Source organism: Physeter macrocephalus, chromosome 2 (assembly GCF_002837175.3).
Source record: "Physeter macrocephalus isolate SW-GA chromosome 2, ASM283717v5, whole genome shotgun sequence".
Lineage (NCBI taxonomy): Eukaryota > Metazoa > Chordata > Mammalia > Artiodactyla > Physeteridae > Physeter > Physeter macrocephalus.
Window position 1 is genome coordinate 96,281,351 of NC_041215.1, and position 23,286 is coordinate 96,304,636.

The 23,286-nt window shown below is 40.7% G+C and overlaps 1 protein-coding gene across 1 annotated transcript; it reads right to left on the minus strand.

Moving 5' to 3' along the window:
- Nucleotides 1-4,558: 4,558 nt before the first annotated feature.
- On the minus strand, nucleotides 4,559-17,568 carry CAVIN2 (caveolae associated protein 2). The gene is made up of 2 exons (XM_007101997.4): nucleotides 16,889-17,568; nucleotides 4,559-6,980 (listed from the first exon to the last, which is right to left on the minus strand). The coding sequence occupies exons 1-2, from the start codon at nucleotides 17,369-17,371 to the stop codon at nucleotides 6,186-6,188; spliced, it is 1,278 nt and encodes a 425-aa protein (XP_007102059.2). The 5' UTR covers nucleotides 17,372-17,568; the 3' UTR covers nucleotides 4,559-6,185.
- Nucleotides 17,569-23,286: the final 5,718 nt, after the last annotated feature.

Consider the following 23,286-nt stretch of genomic DNA (forward strand, 5'->3'; position numbering starts at 1 on the left):
TTAATAAAATGGATACCTTTATTGGGGAAATGTTTCTAGCAGGTAAAAACACCCTGCGGTTATTGGATAATTCAGGCCTAACTACTTTTGTTTAATCTCTGAAAAGTCTAGCTACAAGGTAGTTGGAAAATATCTTTTGGTCTCTGACAATAAAAAGAGTGATAGTAGAAAGAAAAAAGAGCGAGAACTAAAGAGATAATGGAATTACACCCAAGGTACATCAGTCTCCCTTTCTCTGGTTAATTTTTGGGGCAATCCCATAAGCTAAGATATTCCTTTTCTCCATCCATCCTGAGAGGGAAGGCCGGGGGGCTTCCTTTTATTATGTAGGAATTGAAAATTATTGATTTAAAGTTCCTAGGACATTTGATTTTTCAAATAAGGGCACATTCCTCAGAATACACTGCCTTTCTCTGCATGTCATTGGGGTTCTGGATACAACTAACCTGCACTGGACCTTGGAGAACACAGCTAATCCATGTGTTTCCATAGAGCTTAAAGTGGTTGCAAGCATAAAGTTTCTCCTTAACAAAGGACATCTTGCCCCTTGTGCTAAATCGGTATCAGTATTTTTTTTCCCCAACTCTGAGCTCTGAAGTCTCCATTTAGCATCCAGAAAATTGAGCTGTGTTCTTTTCCTTTAGTACCTCATTACTAACAATAAAGAGATGAAGAATTGGAGTGTCGGCTGGCCATTTTGCTATGAAATACGGCAGAGCAGGGTGCAGACTTGCTTTTTGTCATCTGTAGGACCTCCAGGTTATTGACAGGAGTAGGTATTTTTCTACTGGAACATAGAAATGGAATAGTCACATTATATGCTCAGTTTACCCCAACAAAATACCAATCCCGTTGGCACCCAGGGGCTCTGCAGGTAACCCACAGGTAGGTAGTGCTGCTAATAACAGGATGTGGTGCTATCCCATTAGAGAACATATAACCACCTTTCAGTGTGATCGGTGACTCTCTCCTCAGTGCCTTGACTATGCAGCATTAACAGGAATCTTTTCACAAATGCAGTAAGTGGCAAGAGAAAATTTCTTACACGTTCCGGCAAAGGTATTTTTGCATTTTCTATTTCCCTAAGAAAAATTTTGTGCTTTTCCTCAAGGCAAATCCAATCCTGTTAGTAACTTTCTATTCCCATGTCTGTGCCTCCAGGTGGGGAAGGAAAACCCAAGAGTGTTCACTTACAGACCAGGGGTCAGAAACTGATGGCCTGTGCCGAGGCTACATGCCAGCAGACAGTTCCAGTTGGCTCAAACAGTGATTAAAATGATTTGAGCTAGTTGCCAGAAATTAAAAGCCAGGAGATTTTCATGTAAAAAAGAAATCTGAATTTTGGCTCTTCTTAAAAGAAGTTGAAGCTTTGGCAACACCAGGACTGACTTCTCACATGGCAAATGGAGTTGGGTGGTAGATGCCAGTTTACCACAATTCAGGGTGGCTCCTAGAATGTACCGTCACTTTCTGGGAATTAGCAAATGCACCACCTTCAGACTGGTGAAGGATGAAGGTGTCCCATAAGAGAGGTCACGGCCCACTTGTAACTGCTCTGCCGCAATTGCTGCCACCACCTCGAACCATGTTACTTCTATCTATGTGAGCCCTTCAGGCATTTGAGTTCGTGACCACTGCCTAAGCCCTTGGAAGAAGCCACTGACTGCAGCATACATCCTGATGAATGAGGGCTGGCCTGGAGGGTTTTCTTTGATTGCTTGCCCACAGAAATGGAGGCACCAGCATTTGCTTGATGTAGCTCCTCTTTTACCTTGAGAAGACAGCTGGACGATTTTGCAGGAATCATCTTCAAAGGCCAGGTCTCCATATCGTCACGGTTCACCTTCCTTCCCAGACACCCACACATCTCCCACCCCATGCTGATTTGCCATTTGCTCGTATTTTCAGCCTATGAGAGGATGTGTCCAGGCAGGATAAAGCAGCTTGTCTAGCATGACACAGGAATCTGACTCCTTTAACTTGGAGAGTTTGAGGCCGACTTCTTGTGCCATCTTTGAATTAGCTGATTCTAGTATCTATCTCTGTTGACAGCTTGCGCTCATTAAACTGTGCCCCACAGTGAACCCTGCAGCCACTGACAATGGACAATGCCAAGGAGCTAAGGAACCCCTCTGTGGCCTCCACAGACCTGAATAATCGTCTCTCTGTGGCTCCCCAAGAATCATGAGCTGTTTTTTCTTAGCATTAGTATGACAGTCATTAAAATCATTTACAAAGTGCAGCTCTATGTGATGCTGTATACGGCGCGATAAAATGAAGTTAATACCATGCCATCAGAGAGCTTATAAAGTGATTCATAATGAAGCACAGTTGGGTGATAACAATTAGGAGTCCTATTTTGGCAGTAGCATGGATTTCAGAGTGGGATTGAGCACTGACTCTGACACTCAATAGTTACGTGAACTTGGACAAGTCTTTTAACTCTGTGACCTTCAAGGGAAAAATAGTTAAATTGTAACATGATGAGTGAGTGGTGAGTGGTTAAGAACTCTGGAGTTCCCTCGCTCCCCTCATCAAAAGTCTCAGGTGTAAAAACAGTACCTTTCTAATAGGATTCATTTGATTAAACGAGATAATGTTTGTGTTTAGCATGTGGTAGGTACACAGTACTTCTGAAGGTTGGTGTGCCCAGCCTGGCATAAAGTAAGATATCAGAAATGTTGTTCTCTCTCCCCCATGCTTGTGTCTTCCTGCTTTGGGCACTACGAATTTCCAAGTGGGAAGGACAGATGGTTGTATAGCTCAATAAATATTTACTGAATTGGTTTTACAGTGGAAAGTCTTTAAGCATATGAATATCAAGCTGTCTTGCTAAAGGTGTAGCTTCGTAATTGGGGCAGTTTATGTGGAGAGTTAAAGATAATTTTAGAGTTTCAAATACTACAGGATAATGCAATGGTTAAAACAAAAATAAGAAGAATGTATCTTTAATAATGTGAGTTACTGCCTGTTCCCTTTAGGAATGAGGTCCTGGCTGCAGTAGTCTCTATTTCAACACCCAGATCAAGCAGAATACAAAGGTTCAGTGCCAGTTTCATCTGAAACTTGTTTTGCAGTGTCACAGTCTTGTAGTCTTAGGAAAAGACTTGTGGTTGCTATGGAACTGTTAATAATGATCGCCACCCTTACCTCAATTCCTCATACTCCTAATCTCCAACATAAAATCACTTAGACTTGGGCCGTAGGGCAGTAAACAAACTTTTGAGCAAGAATTAACTGGGTTTGGGCATTAGTGTCTTAATGTAGGAAATGCCTTTCATTATAACCTTTACTTACACTAGTGGCTTGGCTATGTCAAAGGAGCTTCTAGTTTCCTGATAGTGAACTGAAACGCAGGAGGTTCAAACCTTGTTCTTCTGCATGAGCATTGCTAAAAGCGGAAACATTTTGGGCTTTCATCTTACAATAAATGCAAGAAAAAAATATTTATGTTGTGCAGAACTGGCCTTAGTGTGGGTCTTTTATTTTCATGTATAAAAAGAAATTCAGCCATGTACTAGATTCGTAAGTGGAAGGGGAAAGAAGAAAATATTCCTGTTGAAATATATATGTCTATATATTTAAAAAATAAAATCTCACGGAAAAATGACATCGTTGCTCTATTTCTGTGAGATCCGTGATCTGTGTAATAGACACTTCTTGTTCCTGAATTATATTTCTAAGATAACGATCTCAGTGCTTATTAATGTATAATCTTTGGGGGAAAACTAATCCAGTTCTTGAGCTCCAGGCACATAAAGTTAGGAATGGGTTATTGGGTGGGTGTGAAGAAGACATAACTAATTTGGGGACTCTGTAGCCTCAGCAGTATGCAAATAATTCAACAATAAACAGAATAACTAGTTTTCATTTCAACAACTGCTGCTCTCTCTAATCCCTGCAGTATGTGTTTTCCAACAATTAGCTGGCTTAATTCTCTGTTCCATTGGTTAGGATTTTAATGTTTCAAATGAGGAACAGAGAATAAATGTCTGTCAGTCAAATCTAAAAAGATGCCTGACACGCAGATAGTTTCTAGGAACAAATAACATAAGCATTTTGAAAAGGAAATGTAAACCTTGCATTAGCTCTGGATGGCTCAACTCCTTGGCTGCAAAAAAGTAACAGCAACTTTGTAAAGGTTAAACAGGCATGTCCAGGGCCCTGAGTGAAATTTAGTCTTCTGCCAATTGGATAGCATTGTAGAAGACAAAGGTGTATCTGTGTGAATAAACTGAACATTCAGTTCAATACATTCATGTTTGCAGGACTATTTAAGTTATTATAAGGTCTGGTACAAAATAATAAAAATGTAGATAGAACTGTCAAATTCATCAAGCTGCTACAATAAATTCAGATGCTTTCCAGAGCTGGCAAGGTGATGTCAAGAAAGTTAAACTTGAAGAAAGAGACCTGGATTTCTAAATGAGATTGGGGAAAAAAGAAAGCAGAGTTAATAGGGGAAATCAAGAATAAAAAATCAACATTACAGCTACATTTGGAGGAGAGTTTAATAATCAATTCTTTCTGCTTTTTTTAAAGTTTTCTGCCAAGAAACTGACATTGTTATGTACTTTTTAGTTTTTGGTTTATTTACTCTTCTTTAACACAGCCATTGTTAGTTCAACAATCTAATATTTGGGGTACATTATTGCAAAATAAGGACACAGCTGTACCAGTTATGCCATCAATACATTTGTTAATCCTATCCCTTTTATAAGGCAAAGCATAGTTTGTTAATACTGTTTTAGATTAGCTGTATTTGTAAAGTTACTTATAATGAGTGGTACATACTAAAGATAGGGAATTTGCTCTCTGGTAGAACTGTCTTTAAACTGTTAATAGTTTTCTCAAAACATTACCATTCTGTAATTTAAAATAAAGCAATATTTTAGTACAATGTTAGGCAGTAGTAAAAATTACCCTGTCTGAGTAAATGTGCACATACACATAAACACTAGCATGCTTTAAGAAGTTGAGAAACATATTAATATTCTGTGAAATTAGTATATAAATAAAATATGACCTGGAATGAAATTACCGTTATGTACAAAAAAGGAAACCTCGACTCTTTCCCTTCCCAAACCTGTTGATTCTAACATGTTACAAACCTACATTACATCATTTGAAGTGTAAGGATTATTTCAAATTTGGAAAACATTAAAGAATAGTACGATCCAACTTCCTACAAAAGGCAGTATGTATTAATTAATTTTGAAGATTTATGTTCATTCCAATGTTAAAGAGACATCCTTTTGAACTTCCTTAGGGAAATATTTGTAATGTCTTTTATTAAGAAAAAAAATACAGCTTTAACACAGTAAAATTTTTTTTTAGATTATTTGAAAATATTAGAAAATAAAAATATTGTGAAGATATAACATGTTATTCTAGGATAAATGAATTTCTTCAGCATTGTTATATGAGTAAATACTTGAACTAATATCGTAAATATTTTACTTTTGAGCACATGCTTTTTTCTCTTTGTCTTCATTCTCTTTGCCATTCTTTGTTTCCTGTTTCTTTTATTTTCCAACTTCTCCTTAGTTTTCTTTTTCTAATAGTCCCAACTTTTCTACATATCTTACTTCGTTAGCTGAACATTATAGTCTTTCAATTTCTCCTTCATTTTCAATAAACAATGTTTTCTACTAAGTAAATAGCCAACTTTCTCTTCTCCCTTTTAAGACAATTGTTTTCTTCTTGAAATATAAAGTAGTTATCTCTTTAGCTTAAATACATATGTATATTATATATCACACACTTAAAGAATATAGATTCACAGAATTCTATGGAAATTCAATATATTAGTGGTACGCTTATTCAGCAAGCTTATGGAGTGACAAAAAATGAATCACATTTCATGATTAGTATCTTACGTAGCCTCTGTTGTTTCTGACTTAGCCAAATTGATCAGTGTTTTTTGACTGCTCCATTTCTTCTTCTGGGCAGTCTTGGAGAACTACAGAAATGGAACCTAAAAGTAAATTAGAAGTGTAGATCCTGACAGGTTGCCTTCATAGTAAATCTCGGGCACGTGTGTGCGTCTACTGTGTAGTAAATGATGACTACCTGGACAGTAACACGGTGTGAGTGGGGAGTGCTGGAGATGTACAGGAGTTTGTTTCTAGGCTCTGGTTACCCACTTAACTGAAAGCACAGGCTGGGCACAGAGCGCTGTGCCTTTAGGCGGTCTGGTCCACCTGGAGCACAGCTGGCTGCACCGGCTCCTCATCTGACCGCTCTGCCTCGTGGGAGGTTAGCACATAGCCTCCATCATAGCACACCTGCTGTGCCTGTTCCAAGGCCACCGACTCTTCTTCTTCATCTTCCACAATAGTCAAATCGATGTTGCTGTCCATGGCTGAGTCACTCCCTCTTGAGGCCGCCCTCCCAGCATCCCCCTCCGTGCTCTTCCCTTCCACCAGTACACTGGTGAGGGATGCTTCGGAAAGACCCTCTGCAAATGAGCTCTCCTCGTGGTCATTTGGCACCTCACTGCTAGGCATGTCTCCTGACTTGGTCTCATTTTCTGCAGGGCTTTCTCCCTCTCGGACTTTCTTTCGACCGAAAGTGAGGGGAGAGACCTTGAAGGGGGAGCTTTTCCCTGAGGATGTTTTCTGGTGATTGGAAGTGAGAGATTTCTTAATCTTCTCTCTCCTCTCTGCAGATACGATCTTTGTCCCCAGCTTGTTCATCTTTTTCTCGATGTTCTGGCGAGAAAATGCTTTCTTGAGGCTATCCACTTTCCGGAGACTGGATCTTTTTATTTTCTCTGCCCGGCTTTCTTCCGTCTTTTCCTCTGCACTGTCTTCCAGGGCCTCCTCGTCATGGGGCAATTCATCATCGGACGAGAGGTCCACTGTGTGCAGAGTTTCCTCCAGGGACTTGTTTTCATCAGCATGCTCCTCTTCCTTCCCTTCTGCTAGGCTGGAAGCTGGCTCTTTCACAAACACACTGGCAGGGATCTCATTTTCTTCCTGAAAAGATGGACAATATAAATTTCATGTTAATAACACATTTCACACATAGTCCTGAACTGCTGTAATTTCTGGGTATGTGTTTTTGGCAGGACAGAAACCAAAGGTCTGTGGCTTTAGTTTTCTAGAATATGAAAAGTTAATTCTAAACTGATCAAGTCATTCCGCTTAGGCTGGATAAGGCCAACGGCTGCCTGTTGGGAATATTATGAGGGCATCTGGCAAGGGCTCTATCAGTGACAGGCAGGGAGGGAAGTGGGCCGTGGGTCAGACAAGACAAGGAAGCTGCCTAGATAAAGGAGCTAAAGTAAGTTACTGTGAACCCAGAGGGCCTCTCTCTCTTACCCTCAGGCTCTATTCCTGCCAAAATCCTGCTGCAAAAGAGTCTGGAGGTCAAGTTAGAAGATAAAAGATGAGGACTTCCCAGTTCTCTCCCCTGCCCCATCTTTTCCTTAAGTGTCAGGCACCAGGTAAAGCCTCTATCAGGTTCCCTCCCCAAGTAGAAGTCAAAAGTAAAGGCATGGTCAACCTTGGTATCTGTTTAAAAATGCACACTGATTTTTCTAATGACCTAATTTTGGAGTAAGAGAAGCAAGGGCCAGCCTTACTGGGGACCCACTCACGAAGCCTTGTGTTTCAAATGTCCTTTGTGGGCATTATAAGGAGAGAGGTATACTACGGCCATTTCTGGAGTAGTAAGGGGGAATCAGGCTGCCAGGCATAGCTTATCAAGCCTCTCTGTTAAATAGGGCTTCCTTGGGCAGGAGTACTTCAGCCTCCACCTAGGGTAAAGAGTGAAGAGGGAAACCCAGGAATCTGTGCCCCCTCCCCTTATTCCCAGCACACCTCTTTCTCCAGCTTCTGGGTGTACAAAGATCTGCCTCTCCCTGTGCCTCAGGGAGCAGAGCCTGAAAACTTGCCTCCAGAGAGTGCAAGGGGGATGGTTCTCCAGCGTAGCGAAGCAGGGAGATTTGAACTCAGACAGACTTGGGTCACACAGCGTAGGAATCCCTTTGATTTTTATATTTTTCTTTAAATACAGGAAATGAGAGCCAGCTAGCAAAGTGCCTTCACATTTTCATTGGAAGAAATGACACACTGGAAAGAACGTGTGACAGGAGGCCTGAGTCTCAGTTCTTTCTGTACTGCTCAATGGCTCTGAGGCCTTCAGCAAATAACTTAATCTCCTTGGGTCTCAGTGTCTTCCAAATGTGAACAAGAGGATTTGACCCAGATTAGCAGCTTTCAAACTGCACTCCCAAGGGTATTAGGAGTTCTGCAAGAATGCCAAGGTGGGCCAGGCTCCAGAGCCCACTGCCAGCTGGGCTTCAAGCAGAGCCTCAATGTTACCTGATTATATTGTGGACTGCCCAGTAAACGTTCAGTTTGAAAAATAACTGGATTTAGTGAATTTAAAAGTCTGTGTGTTAAAAAAAATACGTTCTAAGGGTATACCTGTATACTTTCAACTTCTCAGTACAAAGACTAAGTGAACATTGTTTTAATATAGAGAAACTTAAAACTCCCTCTCCTTATTAATCACCAAATAGTATAATTACAATACTCTCTGAAAAGATACAGCCCCATGTCCCCCCCTTATACACACATACTCATAACAGAGTATGAGTTCCATAAATTGGTTAGAAACAAAGTCTTGGGTAGAGTAAAAAGCAGCATGTCTGGTTAAATAGAATCCTTGGTAGAGTTAAGAAATCCCAAATTCTGTCTCCCAAAGCTTACTCCCATTTTGAATATCACAGAATGTCAGAAACACAGTATAAAAGATAAAGTAAAAACTTGAAATTTGCACTGGATTCCCACGAATAACTTATGACATGGACCTTTACAGAGAGCAACTCTGCCACGCTTCAAGTCTTGACTTGCCTCTTTTTCGTTGGCGTGTATTCCCTGTGAGGGTGGGAACTTTTGTCTCTTGTTCACTGTTAAGCCCCGTGACTAGAGTAGTTCCCGACAGCTCAGCAGTTATTTGTTGAATGAGTGCATGTTGAGTGAGGAGGCTTTCTAAGACAGCCCTGAGGGTGGCTAGAGTGGAGACTGCCCCTTTGTCGGGCACTGCAAAAGAATGGGCTTAGCTCTGTGTCTAGGACATTTGCTGACTGCTGCTGCCACTGGGAAAAGAGGAGAACCAGGCCTAAGGGGCTCAGCAGTTTCCATTTTTAAGGAAGGAGTTTACTCTCAGTGGATGAGCATTACTAAAAGAGGGGCAGACTGCAGAAATAGCTAGGGCTCTGATGCTTAGTCCAGAAGCAAAATTACTTCTGGGGTTTGACAAGAGAGTTGGGAAGGTTTGACAGGAGTTGCTTGCAGGAAAGGAAGAAACCAAGAGCTCAGTAAAACGTTATTAAAAGTCCTCAGTAAAGAAGGCATAAAGTCAGGTGGAAAATTAAAAATAAGCCTTGGTTACTAGAGGAGAGGTACATTTTGTGTAGTATAATCTCAGGTTCATCAAAGGTTTACCTTTGATTACTGTTGATTACCCTGATAACTTCCCTTTCTTCAACCTCAACAAAAGATGTCCATGTTAACTGTACTTCTAAAAGAATTAAACCAATAATATTGCATTTTTAATGCAGTGTAAATTTTATTGTTAAAAAAGCACAGTTACTGTTGAGTCTTAGACTTTTGTCTCTCTCACCATGTGTCCTTTGAGGACAGGTTTGGGAAAAGTGCATTATCAGGTGAATCAGAAGTGATCTGTTGCTAGATCACACTGCATACATGAGGGCAGTCGAGAGATGGTGGGAAACCCAACTGAACTCTTTTAGACAATGTCGGGGAAATTTATATAAGAACTCTTTGATGCCAACTATGAAAATAAACCCAGCAGGAAAAGACACAATCCAGAATGAGTTGGATGTGTCTTAATACAACTGGAAACAAGTGAGATATGCCTTTTTGGCCAACTGCTATGCTTCTGCTCTCATTTTTATGACTCAAGCAGTATTTTGGGTTATGTCTACTGGACAGTGTTTATTTTGTGACTTCTTATAGTTCTACTCTGAAGGTAAGCAAGCCCTTCCCTTTCACACAGAAATTTGTGCATGTCCAAGTACATTTGGGACTTACATTTCCATAATGTTTGTTTAGAAGCAGAAAAATGCTGACACTCTTCAAAATCTCTATTCTTTAGTAAAATGTATACATGGCATTTGACTATAAAGGAATGAGTATAGTGGTGGAAATTCAACTTGAACTTCAGACAGTGGCTCCTCGGTAACTGCACTGTCCCCCAGGTGTCCAGTCTTACCTGCCCATGTGTCCTCCTTCAGTCCAATTACACATACGTTATGGAAACACTTGATATTTCACCTGCCTACAGGTGAGGTGATACTTCCGCCTTCAGCCTCCTGTTGTAATGTTTTTGATCTGCTTTCTCTTACAGATTCTAAGATTGATGGCTCTTTCAAGGGGGAGGATCAAATATACATCCTCAATTCTGTCACCACTTAACTATGCTAGTTACCCATATATCCACTTGGGGTTTGTAACTCCTTAACATGGCATTAAGAATCCCTTGTGAGTTGCATTGCTTCCTTGGATAGTTCTACCCAGGAGAGGCCCCCAGCTGCAGCTGACTATTTGCCCTATAGAGTTATTTTTTAATTTTTTAATTTTTGTTTAACATCTTTATTGGGGTATAATTGCTTTACAATGGTGTGTTAGTTTCTGCTTTACAACAAAGTGAATCAGTTATACATATACATATGTTCCCATGTCTCTTCCCTCTTGCCTCTCCCACCCTCCCTATCCCACCCCTCTAGGTGGTGACAAAGCACTGAGCTGATCTCCCTGTGCTATGCGGCTGCTTCCCACTAGGTATCTATTTTACGTTTGGTAGTGTATATATGTCCATGCCACTTTCTCCAGATTTATTTTCAAAAAGGTACGTAGCCCCGCTGATGCAGCTGCTCCTGGTTCTGACCTTTCACAAGGACCCTTAGGGGTTTTTAAAAGGAAGGGAGAATTAATCAGTACACTTCTAACATATATGAATGATATGCTTGCACCATAAAAGAGAAAAGGAATGGAAAGAACTCTTGAGAAAGTGGCATTTTTCCTTGCACTTCTGCTTGTTTGCTGTTCATACTGATTCTTGTGAACTAACAGTCTCAGTCTTACGTGCAGATATCAACACAGAGAAACTGGCCAACATGCTGTGTACTTCTTGGGTTGGTGCTCATGGAAGCAAATCTTATTTGCACATAGATAGATACACACCCTTTAAAAGGGAAGGAGACTCTATGACTAGCATTAGAAAAGAAAGCTACAGTAAGTCATTTAAAAGCTTGAACAGGCAGTTTGCTCTCCTGTCACTAACTTATCATCCCTGTTGTTAGAAGAAAATAACAAAGGCTGTTACATGCCCACAGGGATGTGGTGGCATCCTAGAGGGATATGAGGACCATAAATTTGTGTCCATGGAATGTTTTATCCAATAATCTCTAAATACTAGTTATGAAAATGGAACTATGCTCACCTGACATTCTGATTTATAGGTCTCTTTTACACATTGATGGTTTTCTCCAGTTTGTGTTTCTGAGGTATAGATTGCCAAGTGGATAAAGCCATTGATTAGAAATGTACCCCTCAGGCAGCTGTTGGTGGAATCAGCAAGTCATAAGAATAAAATGCATTAGTTATAATCCCTGAGCAGTCTTTCACATTCTCGAGGATTTAAAAGTTTCATTATTTTTCAGTGTTATCGAGGGTTCAGTTCTTTTTTAAGATCGCCCTGCTTAGGTGTTCTTTGTTACACACACACACACAAAACACAAAACAAAACAAAAAACAAACTACACTGAATTATTTAAAAGCTATTGTAGAAAACCCAGTAAACATGAACTTTGCCATAGTGGGATTATAGTGTTTGTTTTCACTCATTTCATAATTCAACTCTATAATTTCCATTAGTAATAAAATGAAACCTTGCTAGTCACTTTGTTTCTCAGGGCCTCCGCTCCTTTGATAGAAAATGAGGTTAACCTAAATGATTGTTGAGGTGCTTTCCAGCTCTAAAATACTTGATTCTGTGATATTAACCTAAATCCCATGAAAACTAGTCTAACAGATTGCAAAAGTGATCTCACAGTGTACAAATGCCAAACATGCTTTATTTCATGCAAGAATCAAAACTATAGGACCTGAGTTGCACTGGAGAACACTTTTCATTTGTTCAATTCAAACAGATATGGATTACAAAACAACAGAAGGGGCAACATTTACCTGGAAGGGCTGCATCTGAGATAGAGTCTCATTTTTTAATATATGAGAGAAGTGATGATTCTTTTGAAGAAATACCGATAATAATCAGTTATTCATTTAAAGTGCCTGAGGCAGTGCTGACATTCAATAAGTGTAAATAATAACAATAAGAACTAGTATTTTGTTTATCTCATAAACTAAAGGGCACCGGATAAGTAGCACATCAAAACCAGTATCCCATTATGGGAATATTAACCAATGTGATACAAACATCACGAGCTGTCATATAAACGTGACTTTGGTTATCTATATGTCCATTTCTTCTAAGTCTGTACTAATTTAGCAATTTTCAGAGCAGCGGATTTGGATAAATACAGTCTTTAAAAAAATTAATTTAAAAATAGTCTGAAGATGTTATACTGTTAGCACCTTTCTAAAATTCTGTTCTCATCAAAGGAACCCAAATGATGAATATTGGAACACATTTATAGGCTTGATTCTCCATGAATGTAGCCACAGCAAACATCTAACTTGTACTCTTTTCACCCAGTTTCACAATTTTATGTGGATAAAAGTGTAAACTGTCCATGAGTACTCTCATTTTGTTCCCTGGATTTGAAATCATTCCCAGACTGCTTTGTCAAGTAATCATTACTAGAACTTTAAGAGGCCTTAAGTGGGCATCACACCCTCAGTGCCAGTTACCTGTGAAATTCTAATCTCTTCAATCTACAGAGAAAACTTCCTCTTAACTGTAAATTCACTGATTTTTGTACAAATTTTATTTTTAGTAAAAGATACATATGCACTTACAGGCAAAGAATTAGTCTTATTAGTCTTTAGCATTTTCTTTTTGATCAGCAAACTCTCTGAGTCTTATTTCATTTATACTTGCTCCTGTTACAGTATTTTGAATTCATTTTACGATTTATTTTATTCCTCAAAAGGAGATGAATTTTCTCCAGTTTTAGATTCTACTGGTTATAATTTGAGGTAATTGCTAAGACATGAGAGGCTTAACAGCTACAACAATGTTGTAAGTTTAGCACAGACTTAAATAAATAAATGACATATTTTAAACAGGACAAATTAAGGACAAATTTCAGAATTAAAAAAAATGCTAATGTGTATCTAGTGTTACTAGCCTCTAGTAGATCAACCAACCAACCAACCAACAAGCACCTGCAGATTTTGGAGGACACAGCAGGACTTTACAAACTGGAAACATAATCTTCTAAACACTAGTTACTAGCATCTAGTAGATCAACCAACCAACCAACCAACCAACAAGCACCTGCAGATTTTGGAGGACACAGCAGGACTTTACAAACTGGAAACATAATCTTCTAAACACTATAGGACTGAATATGATCCAGTCAGGTGACAGATTTTCTTTCTTTACTCTCCTATTTTTACATTAATTCTTTTTGTCTTAAACTAGAAAACCAGTGGATTTAGTAAGGGAAAGTCTAGCATAGGGGTCAAATGGACTGAAAGTGACAAACAACTTAGAGACCTGAAGTGGCACCTGGTATATTATCCGCCCTCCTCACTCTGCAGGTCTAGAAAACATCTACCCTGTGCCCCACTGTGAAGACTGTGCTGCTACTAGAAGGGTCTATTTAGAGTAGGCCCTTTGGGCAGAGTCCTGTGCTTTTAAAGGTCTTTGCTTTCCTTTGCTCTGGTGGTGATGTAATATTGATTTCAACTCGGTAGTTGTCATACAATGTATGGCAGGGAGTGGGAGTGTGTGTGTATGTGTGTGTGTGTGTCTGTGTGTTTAGATTTTAATAAATCCCAACTGAAAAAGCAAAAGCATAGCTGTTTGAAGATCCTGGGTAGGGTGAGATCAGTTTTTACTAAAAAGCCATATTTCTAACCAAGCACAAGTATAGCCTCCTCTCCATGCAAATGCATTGCAGATCCACCCAGGAAGAGCTTCAATTCTTTGAGCTTACACCATGACAGTCGCTAACCATTTAAAATATGTTATTCCATTTATTCCTCACCCTATGAGAGAGATATGAGGGAAGAAGCATTAATGTTTAAGAGCGCACACTTTGGAGTCAATTAAATATAAGTTGAAATCCCAGCTTCACCACTGCCTACTAAATAGTTTCAGACAAGATATAAGTATCTCTGAATCTCGGCATCCTCATCTGTAAATTGGTGCAGTTGAGATAAACTACAGAAAGATACTTAGCGGAGTATGCAGGGCTTATTAAGAGCTCAGAATACTTATGCTCTTTCAAATATTAATAAGATGTACAGATGAGGAAACAAAAGCTTGGAAAAGCTACACAATGTGCACAAGATCACATAACTGGCAAGTGGTGAAACTAGGATTTGAACCAGTGTCTGTATGACAAAATTGATCTTTTCTCAACCCCTATACTGGACCACTCTCTAACACAAGTTATTATTATATCCATTGGCATAATGGATATAATCATTATAACGGATATAATAATTTACTACCCTGGAAACCCCTACTTTAAGAAGGATCAAGAGAAAGAGCAACTTTTCCACTGAAGGACTTCATTTGTATTTGTTTTTTCAGAATAGTCATCTTGCAATGCCTTGAGAGTTGATATTTCTGATATCCTTTAGGCTAATAAAAGATCTTACATTACATGACTTAAGAAAGGTCCAGTTCCTTGCCCCTCTAATTCTTTGTCTCCTAAACTGCTCTTTCAAAAAAGTCCTTGGGGGCTGCTTGCTAAGAGGCCCTGAATGGAGCCTGAACACATTGCTTTGGATTCTCTTAGCTTCTACCTTGGTCTTGAGCCCCTGCTTCACCTTGTCCTCACTATATGGAGAATTCCTACCGTTTCTGGCTGTAATTTCACACCTGTCAATCCAATGTGACAAAACAGGAGACCATGGCAGGGCTTCAGCAGCAGCCCGTGTCTTTAAGTTCCCAACAGTTGTTTTTTTAAATGTCAGATTTACAGTTCTCTTGAAATTTTTAGTCACGTATCTTCTCCATCCCTCTCCCCAACACCTACAGAACATCCTGGCAAAACAAAACAAAACAAAAACTGATCCCGACATACTGTGATTTTCCTCTACTACATAAATAATTTTTTTGTTTTTCCTCCTTAACTGAGGGACAGGACAAGAGAGAATCTCTCTGATTCATTACTGGAAGGCGGGAAATTTCCTTTGATGACTCAGATTTAAACAGGTCTGTATATGTTTGGTTTTGTTTGGAGATCAGTGTTTAATTTAGAAATGCCTTGAGAGTTGAGATTTATAATATCTTTTAGGCTAATAAATTTAGGATCTTATATGGCTTAAGAAAGGTGCAGTTACCGTATCTCTTTTCAGTTCATCTGGTTCATGAAAAGCTATTCCATTTGCATTAAAAGCTAAAAAATTTCCGGTCTGCAACAGACTGCAAGGTATAGAAGGACATCAGCTGCCTGAAGCTTTACAACATCAAGTGCAATGTGGGGGGACAAAAAAGCAGCGAGATGAGTCTTTCCTTTTATGGAGGAAGGAGGCTTAGGTTCTAAATTGGCAGAGCAGATTCATTTAGAAAAAGAAGGCTCCCTAGGTTTAAGTTCCAATGTCTAAATCTCTTTGGGGAGATGAAGGCTCTTCTTGTGTGCCTTTCACAATCAAACATTTGGTTATAGCCTCTTCCCTCCGTGGCTCTGAAATCCTCTCCTATTCACGTGGGCACAATGAGACAGCCCTGGGGCAGGGATGGCAATTGCTTCCTGGGCGCTGTGCTGGCTGGGCTCCACTGGGCAGAAGGGCTTCCAGCGTTAGGCAGGGCTGCCCTTGGATTCACAAACGCCCACCACGTGGCGGAACAACAGTCCCACACAATCTGCCTGTCCCCAAAGAGCCTCTTGCTACATTAATTGCATCATTGATGCGTTACAAAAATTAAGTGGCCTTTTCATTCCAAGGCAACCATTGAAGGAGAAAATATCCTAGGCTAGCCTTTGTAACTGTAACTGATAACACTGCTTTTGTTTTACCTTGCAGTTGTGGTCTCTCTGAGCAACGAGAAGCATATCTAGTGTGTTTGTAGAGTAGTGCTCTATAGTTTCAGTTCATTGTTTGCTAGAAAAAAGCTCAACAAGATTGCTTTAGCCAAAAGAGTCTCAAAAGTAGAAGGCTAGTTCATCTCTAATGGAATCAATCTTCAATACTTGGTTAGTCCCCAAAACACTGGTGAGCTCTGGACAAAGGGAGGCTTTAAAAAGTTATGAATTTGACTTGATTAAAAAACAAAACAGAAAACTCACACGATCACCTCATTTCCACAAAGAGTTAATAAACAGCCAGTGAATTGATTTGCCCTGTCCAGCTAACAGCTGCAGTCAGAGCCCCACATTCACAATGCAAAGAGACAAGTGAATTTGACTAGTGTGCCTGCACCTGCTCACCTTCCCAACCTGTATGGAGGTGGTCCTGACAAATGACCCCGACCTGCTAACTCCTGAGGCACCTGCCTTGGGTTTAGGCTGCAGTGACCTGGGGAATTCCCAACCCTGTGTGTAGATTTCACATGCGCCTGCTGAAGGCAGCGGGGACAGTGCCTCGTGTGTGTGCGTGTGTGTGATCCCTGACAGGCAGGACAGATGTACAGATGGCTGTGAGAGCCAGGCGACCGAGATCATGGAGGCGGAGGAGTCCCAGCTGGGTGGGCGGAGGGTAGGGGCACTGACCTGGAAGATGAGCACCTTGAAATGGTTGCGCCTGAGGAGCTGGGCGTGGTTGTTCTCTAGCCGCTTCACTTGCGCGCACTGTCTCTCCAAGCGCTCCTTGACGGCGCGCGTGTGGGCGCTGACCTTGCGGGACTTCTCCAGCAGCTTGCTCACCGTGTTGCCGGTGGAGGCCTGGCACGCGGAGAGCTTGGTGAGGCCGTTCTGGACGCCCTTCACGGAGCCCTCCAGGCTTATCTGCCGCTGCTCCATCTTGTGCTGGCTCTCCTGCACGGCGTCCAGCATGTTCACCAGCTTGTCCAGGAGCGTGAGTACTGTGACGGCGTTCACCTGCGAGTCGTCCCGGATGGCCTCCTCCGTGCTCCCCGGGTTCAGGCTGGGGCTCGGCGTGGAGGAGGGCACCGGGCTGGAGCTGCCCGGCTTCTCCTGCCGCATGTCAGGACCCGGGTGCTGGAACTTTTCGGCTTGCGCAGCGTCCTCGCCCATAGCTGGACAGGTGGGAACTTTCTTCTGGCTCTGGCGAGAAGGACGGTGGACAGGGGTGCAGAGCGTGGCCCTCGGGTTTGAGCTCAGAGCACCGCTCTCTAGGACTGGCAGAGGTTCAGACAGGCAACAACTGGCTACACTGATCAGGGGAACTGCATTCCAGCTGCTCTTAAAAGACCTACTCCACCCAGTGGGAGGCGAAGGATACAGAACTGAGAACCACTCAGGGTTTAGAGGCATGCACACACTTCCTAACTGCGTACTCCTTGGCACAGGTCACTTTCCTGCAGTTTAGCTTTTCTTTCCTTCCCTTTTAAAAATAAGTTCAATGTCATATTTCACTCATGACTTCATCTGGAGGCGGAGAAAAACACGCTAATTTGGCCCAGCTCCACAGTCTCCAATTGGCTAAAGCTAGTAAACTTTTCTCTGGCTGCTATGCTGCATATGCTACAGAGTGCCTGTTTGTTTGTTATTTTTTTTTTTTCCTGGATACAAGTTATTGTAACGGAAAGTATTGTTTGCCTTTGCCCTAGAACAGACTGATGGGCTGCAGAACGCCTGGTGTCCTAATGGAAGGGGCCAAGTTTAAAGGGAACTTGCAGTCAAGCTTGTAGTGTTACTTTTTAATTTCCAAAGGGATAGAAGTAACATAATGACAAGGAAAACAACCCAGTTCTTACTCTTGCAATTGGTGATGCAAGATAAGATGAAAGAGGTTGAAATTCAGGGATGTTATGACATGCGATGCTGTTACAGTTATCATGTAATAGATGGAAATTTTTTGAATGACCACTTTAAAGAAAGAGTTTCTTTTGAGAAGTAAAATTGACATAGGAAAAGCCAAAAAAAAAAAATAAAAGTATGGTTTCTTTAAGAACTTACCATGCTGATTTGTTTTAACTAATTTTGAATCAGGGCTGAGAGATTTTCTCAAATGCCCATCTCTGCAAGGCATTTATTGACACGTGCCCAGAAGTGTGACTCTCGGGCAGGTTGAGCTGGAGTTTCTGAAGTGCTTCTAATGTTTGACATTTCCAAATTCCTGCTCAGTGAAGTGGCACACCTGTTCTAAAATGTGGCCCTCCTCAGCTGAGCCCTTGGGATTTGGGGCTTATTTCCTAAAACGACTTTACATGCTTGAATTGGTTTTAAACGTATCCAGCCTTTGAAAGTGCTTTCAGCAGGAAGTTTGTAATAGGCCTTCAATGTACAATTTAAAGGAGAACAAATACCAGCTCATTTTGGGTCAGGGTTGGTAACGGAAAAAGTGCCATTCTTCAACGGCAAAATGTACGTGTGAGCCAATCAATCAGGAGGTCATTCGTTGTCACATTTATTGAATTTGTGAGTCTCCACTATCTGTTTGGTTCTATATTTGATGAACTATCTAGAGGATACTAATAAAGTGTGATCTAAGACCCTGCCCTCAGTGCATATGCCTGCTATTTAGGGAGATGAATCAAAGATTTTACAGAGGCCCCCAATTTTCCTTAGATAATTAGTACCCCCCAAACCCACTTAAAGTGAATCTTTTCAAAATTAGGAGAAAAAAAGTAAAAATATTTGGTTGAGACAATATCTTTTAAAAATGTAAGAAAATTATTAAAATTGATTTACCTTACATTTAACAAAATTTAGTTGGTCGGTGATGTGTTAAACATTAGAACAAAGGCTGAATCAAGTGTTAATTCTGAGAAGCATAATTTTCTAACAAAATTATATGGTATCATGACACAATATCCATTTTACATTTGACTTCTGTGGGCAAATCATAAAGAGGGTCATTATTACAAAAATATTTGAGGGCTTCATCAGTTTTCCAAGAGCCTCTCTTAAATTTTGACATTCTAATCATTCCCTTTTGAGGCACTTATTGTGCCATCATCTGTGTGGATATTTTCTTCTTCAAATGTTAAGTATTCCAGCTGCAGATTCTCATTTCCCAGAAGAGTTGCCCACGATTCAAGGGCTTCTCTAACATTACCTTCATCAACTTCATGATTTCTTAACATATTTTGAAAGATTTGCAATTTCACACTATAATCACTTTGCCCTGATTTTGCATTGATTTGCACTGATTTTGCATTGCATTGTTGGGTATTGTATAATCAGTTAGATGAATAGAGACATTAAAGACACACGATGAGGCGGGAAAAGGAGAGAGGCTAGTTGTTAAACAGGAAGAAAGGTTTGCATGTGGCTTATTTATTTTTTTAAAATTAATTTTGAATAACACAAGTAACTTAACAGTTGTCTATTGCTGTGTAACAAACCAGTCTGAAATTCAGTGACTGAAAACAACAGTCATGAATTTTATCTACTCATGATTCTGGGATTGGCTAGGCAGGGCTTAGGTGGAATGGGTCATCTCTGCTAGGAATGTTCATATAGGAATCTGAGATGGTCTCAGTCACATGTCTGGCTCCTTAGCTGGGATGACTAGAATCCTGGGATTTCTCTGTCCTCCATCTTTAAGCCTCCAGGGACTCTCACTCTGATCTCTCTAGTAGGGGAGTCACACTTCTTTACCTGGTGCCTCAGGGTTCCCAAGCAGTGGAAGCAAAAGCTGCAGGATCTCTTAAGGTTAGGCTCTGGAACTCTGTCCCCTTGTCACTTTCATCACATTCTGTTGGGCTAAGCAGGTCGGTCAGTTTCAAAGGGACAAGAAATAGACTTCACCTCTTTAGGGGAGGAGCAGAAAGTCCCATGATAAAGGGTGAGCAGCATGGCAGAGATTGCTGTAGTCGTCTTTGGAGAAAATCTACCTCAGCATGAATATATTTTTCTTTCAAAAGACTATTACAGGGGGCCTCCCTGGTGGCGTAGTGGTTGAGAGTCCGCCTGCCGATGCAGGAGACACGGGTTCGTGCCCCAGTCCGGGAACATCCCACATGCTGCGGAGCGGCTGGGCCCGTGAACCATGGCCGCTGAGCCTGCGCGTCCGGAGCCTGTGCTCCGCAACGGGAGACGCCACAACAGTGAGAGGCCCACGTACCGCAAAAAAAAAAAGACTATTACAGATAAAGCTGAAGACCCTATCAACCACCATTTTCATTACATTCCCTTTCACCTTTTGTCAGAAGTAATCATTTTTATGGATTTGGAATATATCTTTGGAAATTATATTTATAAGCGATCAATTCATTAGTGAATAGTTTCATGTTGTGTTGTAATTTGCTTTGTTGCACAACCTTATGGGATCCATGAGGAGCTGTATAGTTGTAACCTGTCCTGTACAAGATGGCATGTAACTAAGTAATAGAGTGTGACATAAATTCTAAGGGCATTGAGAATTTATGCAAGAGGAAGCAAAGGTAATAAAAGAAAGCACTGTTGATGAGTTAGAATTTGAGGAAACCCTGAGCAGCTACACTCACCATCTAGCTGACCTTCAGTCCTATTTCTGTCTGAAAGAGATTAGTGAAATTCAGCAATCAACTCTTAAAAGAAATTTTTGAAAAATTATATCTACTTATTACATACTATGATGTTACTTAGAAATTAGGTAATGGAGTTTAGACTCGATACAGTGGCAGATAGGAGGCTCCTAGAGGTTTTTGAACATGTGAAAGTTTGTGTTTAAGAAGCATTAGTACAGCAATAAAAGGTAGCAAGGGTTACTTGGTTGGTAATGTTTGTTGAATGGGAAATAAGTGCTGGGCATTGGGGCTGCAAAGGTGAGTGACATATATTTGTAGCCCTTTAAAAGCTCCCACTTTACTGGGAGAACTAGGCAGGTAGACAAATACTGGGTATAGATATACAGGTGTGGTGCTGAAGTGGGGTAACATGAGGGCTTTAGTCATGGCAGGGGATGGCTAGGGGTCTGAATTCTCTAACTGACCACCAGCTGCCTACTGTTACCTCAGGTCTCTAAGTCATATAAGCACAGAAGTCACTCCAAGAAAATGCTTTATTACTGGCTAGGGCATCCATCCCAATCTCCATGTGGTTTCCCATTCTGTAAGCCCCAGGTCTTGGTTAACCCTTCAGTATAATTTCTAAACCAGAGGCAGAGGCACCTCAGTGGCCGCCTTGGTTTGCCTTTTCCATTTAAACCCATAATCCTGGGAATCCTGATATTCTTGTTCTTCCTACTGTGGCAGCGATAGGAGACCTGGAATGATGAGCCCACAGAAAAGAAAGTTTTTTTCCTCAATGGCTAAGGAAACAGAGAAGACTAAGCTGGCCACTCCATGTATCTTTTCCTTTGAACCCTATATTGGTATTCAGAAGCCTTTCAAATGTTGGGTTCCTTCTTGAGTAGGAGGTCATATGACTATATAAACCACCTGAAAGAAAGAGGAACAACATAACACAGTTTTTTTCTTTTTAAGAGAAAGAAAGAGAAATAGAGAAAACAAAAGGAAGGTGTCTTCCGGGAAGAAGAGAAATCTTTCCACCTTTTTACTCTTAATGAAATATCTTTCCACCACCTACCATAGAAATGTGAGGTCTCCTTTATATCCCTAACTTCTGGCTGTTGAGAGGCAGTTCTCCATGGATCTTTCATATTTCTGAATGTCTTTTGAGCGGATACACTGACAATCTTTTGTTCTGGACTGTCTTTTAAAAAATGTCTGTATAGTGAACAACTTTGGAAAATGGAGATAGTAGCAGAGGATATATAGAGAGAGCAGATGGTAGGGTTATTTGATGTCCAGTATGATAAAGATGATGTTTTCCTCTGGGGCAAAGGTTAGGCAGCTTGTTTGCCACCTCTTATAAAAGCTTGAGGTTTCCTAAACTTGGGGTTCCTCAGATGTGATGCAAATCCATGACATGTGCAGGATCCACCTATACCCACCTCTGTGTCACCGCCATGTGACTTGGAGGGGAGGCAAAGGGAACTGATGTGAACATGAAGCTTACGTTCCTGCTGTGTCATGAGCAATAAAGTCTTTGTCTCTAAGCCAGGAGTCTCGGACCTTCTGCCATGAAAACTGTAGCAGGTTTAACTTGTTTGTCTGCAAGTAGGGTAAAATGTCTGACCATTCGCAATTCTTGACACTGGTCAGTTTTTCAGTTAACCATAATAGGTTGTATGAACGAAGTTAAGAGAATGAGGCTGAGAATATGGAAATTTGTTTAAAGGCACTGGAACCAGAAGGCTGGTTAACTCAGGAGCCTCAACTGGCATTTGCATCTGCATTTTTTGTGGACTGAGTATTGCCTGGAGAGATGTGTCGGGAGATGATTTCTAGTGGTAATCTTGTCTTTGCACAGTAGGGATTTCTGATACCAGGGCACGCTCACAGCTCAGTGCCTTTGCATCAGGAGAGAGTGGCCCCTACACGCTAGGAAGGTCTCCAGTAGGTATAATGGAATCTTGGTGGTTACAGGTTTTATTGTAGAGGCTGGGGAAGATTCCTATCAAAAGAAGCAGAGCTTCTGTGTACATATTCTTGCTTGGTGGTTTTGGTTTTAGTGAGTGGCATGGATATTTGCTACCCAGATTTATTTATCAAGCTTCTAAGAATGCATTAATTCATATATCCATTGAATAAATATTTATTGATCACCAGTCATTTGCAAGGAATTGTACCCATTTCTGAGTGCATATTATTGCATAAAATACATTTGTCCTTATTCTTACAGAATTTAACTTCCTTAAATTAAGGAAGGGAGATATATAGAGTCTGTGTTTTATATTGAGGTTATGTTCCAAGAAAATGCAATATGGTAGATTAAAATTATTTGCTACTCTTCCCACTGAGAGGTGGAGTCTAATTCCCATTTCCTTATATAGTATCTGGAATAGCCTTAGTGGCTTGCTTGGCCAAATAGAGTGTGCCAGAAGTAACATTCTGGTACTTCTGAAGCTAGGACATGTGAAGGTTTGTAATTTAATCCTGGGTTTCTTCTTGGGACACTAGCTTCATGTAAAAAAAAAAAAAAATCTGACTAAACTG